Source organism: Scyliorhinus canicula, chromosome 16 (genome assembly GCF_902713615.1).
Source record: "Scyliorhinus canicula chromosome 16, sScyCan1.1, whole genome shotgun sequence".
NCBI classification, from domain to species: Eukaryota; Metazoa; Chordata; class Chondrichthyes; order Carcharhiniformes; family Scyliorhinidae; genus Scyliorhinus; species Scyliorhinus canicula.
In genome coordinates, this window is record NC_052161.1 from 650,933 (window position 1) to 656,989 (window position 6,057).

The window sequence follows — 6,057 nt, forward strand, 5'->3', positions numbered from 1 at the left end:
CAGGAGGCCATTCGGCCCATTGAGTCTGCGCCAACCTGCTTAAGCCCTCATTTCCACCCTATCCCCATCTAACATTTTTTGGACACTAAGCGCAATTTATCATGGCCCATCCACTTAACCTGCATGTCTTCGGACTGTGGGTGGAAACCCACGCAGACACGGGGAAAACGGGCAGACTCCGCACAGTGACCCAGCCGGGAGTCGAAGCTGGGACCCTGGCGCTACCATGCTGCCCAGCACAGACAAAGGTAGGGCTGTAGAAACTAATGGGACTGAAAGTTAATAAATCCCTGGGACCTGATGATCTACACCCCAGAGTGTTGGAAGAGGTTGCTGCAGAGATACTGGATGCATTTGTCATCATCTTCCAAAATTCTACTCTCTGCAGATATTGCGATTGTCCAGTACATTCTGTTTTTGTTTCAGATCCCAGCATCTGCAGTCATTTGTTTTTATATTATAACAAAGAGGTTATGACACTGTCAAAAAGGTATCAAACTTGAGGATTGGGATTGGGTTGGAATTAAACAAAGTAGGACCAAGAAACTGAATAAATACGGAGAATATAAATGGAAACTAGCAAGAAACATAAAAATGGACTGCAAAAGCTTCTACAGGTGAATAAAAAGGGTAAGATTAGCAAAGACCAATGTGGGTGCATAACAAACTGACAGGAACATTTATACTCGGGAATGAGGAAATGGCAGAGAAACAAAATAACTACTTTCTCCCTTCATGAAGGAAGATGCCAAAAAAAATCTCAAATACTAGAGAATTTAAGGACTAGTTGGAATGAGGAATTGAAAGAAATTAGTCTGTGAAAAAGGTAGGGCTGGAGAAATTAATGGGACTGAAAGTTAATAAATCCCTGGGACCTGATGATCTACACCCCAGAGTGTTGGAAGAGGTTGCTGCAGAGATAACAAAAGCATTGGTCATCATCTTCCAAAATTCTACAGATTCTAGAACAGTTCCTGCAGATTGGAGGGTAGAAAATGTAACCCCGCTATTTAAAATGGGGAACTATGGACACGTTCACTTTGATCAATAGGAGGGAAAATGCTGGAATCTATTCTAAAGCATGTAATAACTGGACACTTCAAAATGAATTATTTTATTGGGCAATCAATATGGATTCATGAAAGAGAGATCATGTTTGGCAAACCTGTTGGGAGTTTTCTTTGGGATGTTATTAGTTGAATAGATAAGGGCAACTGGTAGATGTGGCGTATTTAGATTTTCAGAGGCTTTCAATAAAGTCCCACAGAGGTTAGTGAACAAAATCAAAGCACATGGTAATGTTCTGGCATGAATTGAGGTTTGGTTAATGGGCAGGAAAGAGTTGGAATAAATGGGTCATTGTCAGATTAGCAGGTTGTGACTAGGGGGTTACTGGAAGGATCCGTACTCGGGCTCCCGATTTTCACAACCTGTAACAATGATTTGGATGTGGGGAGCAAACACAATATTTCCAAGTTTGCACACGACACAAAACTCAGGCTACTCTGTTCCTGGTATTGTGCCAACATATTGTTACAGCACTGGGGTGACATACAGGTGTAAAGTGACTTTGGTTAGAATGAAGGAACAATAGGTCAGTTATTACAGTATTTGTTGTGTGTTGTAAGCCATCAAATAGTGGGAAGGGGATAGAAGCAAATTCTAAAAAGCAACAACATTAACGTTAGTGGTAGTGATACAAGGTGGGGAGGCTTCAATTATCCTAATACAGACTGGTGTTGTAGCAGGAGGAAGAGCAAAAGCAACAATCTTCATTACTGTCACAAGTAGGCTGACATTAACACTGCAATGAACTTACTGTGAAAATCCCCTCGTCGCCTGTTCAGGTACACAGAGGGAGAATTCAGAATGCCCAATTCACCAAACAGCACGTCTTTCGGGACTTGTGGGAGGAAACCGGAGAACCCGGAGGAAACCCACGCAGACACGGGGAGAACGTGCAGACTCCGCAATGACCCAAGCCAGGAATCGAACCTGGTACCCTGGTGCTGTGAAGCAACAGTGCTAACCACTGTGCTACCTTCACTCCCTACTCTCTCATGAGGTGGTATACAGACCACCAAACTACACTCACCAGAATTCTAACCACATTGGTCTGGGGAAAGAGGCAAAAACAGAGGCAACTTCTCAACAGAAGACAGAGCTAGAGAAACAGACCAGGTTCCTGGGAGCAAACCTCTGCCTCCCTTACCTGATTGTGCCTCTCCACCAGTCCCCCCCCCCCCGCCCCCCAGGCCCTCCCGCTCCCTCCCTCCACCTTTTCCCTCATATGGTGCTTTGAAATGATGAGCAATAGCATTTAGTATTTGTGATATTTTATTAGATTTTTTAAAAGAGGATTTATTTTTCCACTCGAAGGTGTGCGGTGCTTGACATGCTTGGTCAAGGAACGCAAGTTACCACTTGCAGATCGCCAGTCACACACAGTTTATATAAATTTCAATCTGATGCAGTAGCAGCATGTAAACAGGAGACACACAGTCCCCTCAGACTCGCCCTCTCCCGCACTCCTCCTCCATGTCCCTCAGACTCGCCCTCTCCCGCACTCCTCCTCCATGTCCCTCAGACTCTCCCGCACTCCTCCTCCATTCTCGCTACTGTCACCTCCGAAGACTCCGTTTGGCCTGTTTTAGTAAAGTGTCAAAGTCTAAAGAGTCAAACTTGCTTTTGGTTGAATAAGAACTGAAGTTGGCTTGGCTGGAATCTGAAAGAGAAAAATTCCCCAATTACTTTCTGAAATATCACAATTTGCTGTAGTAGTGAGGAGCAACTCTGCATTCCCCCAGCAGGACGTACCGCTAGGGTCTCTCAGCTACTGACCTCATTACAGCCTTGGTTCAAACATGGACAAAAGAGTTGAATGCCAGAGGAGAGAGTGACTGCCCTTTGACATCAAGGCAGCATTTGACCGAGTGGCATCAAGGAGCCCGAGCTAAACTGAAGCCAATGGGAATCAGGGCCGAAACTCTCCGCTGGTTGGAGTCACACCTGGCACAAAGGAAGATGGTTGTGGTGGTTGGAGGTCAATCATCTCAGCTCCAGAACATCACTGCAGGAGTTCCTCAGGGATGGTCGGGTCCTTGGCCCGACCATCTTCAGCTGCTTCACCCAATCCACCACTTTCAACATTCACTATCTCCACCACCGACACACAGTGGCAGCCGTATGTCCCATCTTCAAGAGGCACTGCAGGAACTCCAAGGCTCCTTAGGCAGCACCTTCCAAACCCACGGCAATACCATCTAGAAGGACAAGAGCCTTGGGTACTTCATCACCTGGAGGTTCCCCTCCAAGTCATTCACCACCCCGAATTGGAAATATATCGCCGTTCCTTCACTGTCGCTGGGGCAACATCGTGACTCCCCAAATACAGCGAGGATTCCCATATTCACCCCAAATATGGTGAGGACCCCCATATTTACTTCCAGTACTGGGTAGTCACGTCTGTAGGAAGAATGATTGTTACAACCTGTCCTCTCACACCAACCTCCACTGTTCAACAAAGCTCCCTGGAAGAGGTGAATTAAAGCAACTCTGGCTGTCAGAGGATGTCTGGTTAGATGTGGGGGGGGAGGGGCAAGAGTGTAAAACTGAAGGTTAAAATCTCAGTTTGCATTTTCCTGAACTCACCTAGATCTGCATAATTGCTTTTGCAAAACTGCCTGCGGCCGCCGAAGCACAGGTCAAAGGGCAGTTCGTCGGGCTGACGTAACGTCTGGCCATTCTCAATAGCAGCAAATGCATCACAGGTGTAACGGTACGTAACAAACCCGTAGTTATCTCTGAAAGAAATCACCTCTGGTTAGAGAAGATTCAAAAACTGATTCACAATTCATGGCCACTTGCTAAAATTCTCACTCAGAAGCTATTGAACCAAATTTCCACAGGACAGCAGAGAACAGTCACAATGCGCCCACTGGGGAAAGCAGTGCAGAAAACTGAGAGTGTCGATGCCAGAAGCTGCTGCTTTACTGAGTCAACTCAAACTGGGAGCAGCCCAGGGCCTCACTAATATATTCCAAAAATGTCTGTGGTTTGGTGCAATATTTCGGCGTGAGCACAGCAAGTGGAACCCACCCTGATCAACACCCAACACAATCTCCTCTTACCCTTCATTCCTGAAATAAATGTTGCAATCCTCAATTTCGCCAAACACCTCGAATCGTCTCCTCAATTCTTCACACATCATTCCATTCCGAATTTTCCCCACATAAACAACCCTACGTTCCTCCTGTTTGGAAACAGATCAAGATGTGAACCGAAATCTTGCCCCTTGGCTTAGACTCTGTGGCACAAATATTATTTACACCTACACTCATCAGTAAGGGTAAAAGACGATGGGACCGTACTCTGTGCTCAGGGATCATGTCTCAGGGGTCGAAGAACGCAAGGTCAGGGGTCAGACAAGAGCAGCAGATACCTGGGAACCCCACCACCTGGAGGTTCCCCTCTAAGTCACTCACTACCCTGACTGGGAAATATATCACCGTTCCTTCACTGTTGCTGGGGCAACATCCTGGAACTCCCTCCCTAACAGCACAGTGTGTGTACCTACACGCCAGGGTCTGCAGCGGCTCAAGTCGGAAACTCATCATCACATTCTGAAGGACAACAAATGCTGGCATAGCCAACGATGCCCACATCATGGAAATGAAAAAGAAAAATCCCACAGAGCGAGGGGCCTGGCTGGGGGGGGGGGTTTCAGAGTGAGGGGCCTGGCTGGGGGGGGGGTGGGGGGGGGTTTCAGAGCGAGGGGCCTGGCTGGGGGGGGGGGGTTTCAGAGCGAGGGGCCTGGCTGGGGGAGGGGTCCGGGTTTCAGAGCGAGGGGCCTGGCTGGGGGAGGGGTCCGGGTTTCAGAGCGAGGGGCCTGGCTGGGGGGGGTTTCAGAGCGAGGGGCCTGGCTGGGGGGGGGGGGGGGGGGTGGGTTTCAGAACGAGGGGCCTGGCTGGGGGGGGGGGGGGGGGGGGGTTTCAGAGCGAGGGGCCTGGCTGGGGGGGGGGGGGTGGTTTCAGAGCGAGGGGCCTGGCTGGGGGGGGGGGGGGGGGTTTCAGAGCGAGGGGCCTGGCTGGGGGGGGGGTTTCAGAGCGAGGGGCCTGGCTGGGGGGGGTTTCAGAGCGAGGGGCCTGGCTGGGGGGGGGGGCGGGGTTTCAGAGCGAGGGGCCTGGCTGGGGGGGGGGGTTTCAGAGCGAGGGGCCTGGCTGGGGGGGGGGTCCGGGTTTCAGAGCGAGGGGCCTGGCTGGGGTGGGGGGTTTCAGAGTGAGGGGCCTGGCTGTGGGGGGGGGTCCGGGTTTCAGAGCGAGGGGCCTGGCTGGGGGGGGGGGGGGGGGGGGGGGGGATTTCAGAGCGAGGGGCCTGGCTGGGGGGGGGGGGTTTCAGAGCGAGGGGCCTGGCTGGGGGAGGGGTCCGGGTTTCAGAGCGAGGGGCCTGGCTGGGGGGGGGGGGGGTCCGGGTTTCAGAGCGAGGGGCCTGGCTGGGGGGGTCCGGGTTTCAGAGCGAGGGGCCTGGCTGGGGGGGGGGGTTTCAGAGCGAGGGGCCTGGCTGGGGGGGGGGTCCGGGTTTCAGAGCGAGGGGCCTGGCTGGGGGGGTCCGGGTTTCAGAGCGAGGGGCCTGGCTGGGGGGGTCCGGGTTTCAGAGCGAGGGGCCTGGCTGTGGTGGGGGGTTTCAGAGCGAGGGGCCTGGCTGGGGGGGGGTTTCAGAGCGAGGGGCCTGGCTGGGGGGGGGGGTTTCAGAGCGAGGGGCCTGGCTGGGGGGGGGTTTCAGAGCGAGGGGCCTGGCTGGGGGGGGGGGGGGGGGGTTTCAGAGCGAGGGGCCTGGCTGGGGGGGTTTCAGAGCGAGAGGCCTGGCTTGGGGGGGGAGGGGGGGTTTCAGAGCGAGGGGCCTGGCTGGGGTGGGGGAGGGGAGGTTTCAGAGTGAGGGGCCTGGCTGGGGGGGGGGGGGGTTTCAGAGCGAGGGGCCTGGCTGGGGGGGTTTCAGAGCGAGGGGCCTGGCTGGGGGAGGGTCCGGGTTTCAGAGCGAGGGGGCCTGGCTGGGGGGGGG

General features: G+C 52.9%; 1 protein-coding gene across 1 annotated transcript; it reads right to left on the reverse strand.

Annotated features, from left to right (window-relative positions):
• Positions 1 to 2,319: 2,319 nt before the first annotated feature.
• Positions 2,320 to 4,430, reverse strand: LOC119950939 (peroxisome proliferator-activated receptor gamma coactivator 1-alpha-like). The gene is made up of 3 exons (XM_038773952.1): positions 4,131 to 4,430; positions 3,652 to 3,803; positions 2,320 to 2,725 (listed from the first exon to the last, which is right to left on the reverse strand). The coding sequence occupies exons 1-3, from the start codon at positions 4,208 to 4,210 to the stop codon at positions 2,622 to 2,624; spliced, it is 336 nt and encodes a 111-aa protein (XP_038629880.1). The 5' UTR covers positions 4,211 to 4,430; the 3' UTR covers positions 2,320 to 2,621.
• Between the last annotated feature and the right edge of the window lie 1,627 nt (positions 4,431 to 6,057).

Coding starts and splice junctions, on each gene's coding strand:
- LOC119950939 (XM_038773952.1), bottom strand. CDS start 4,210: ATGATGTGTGAAGAATTGAGGAGACGATTCGAGGTGTTTGGCGAAATT. Junction 3,804..4,130: donor ATTTATTTCAGGAATGAAGG/GTAAGAGGAGAT, acceptor GATTTCTTTCAG/AGATAACTACGGGTTTGTTA. Junction 2,726..3,651: donor AAGCAATTATGCAGATCTAG/GTGAGTTCAGGA, acceptor TTTCTCTTTCAG/ATTCCAGCCAAGCCAACTTC.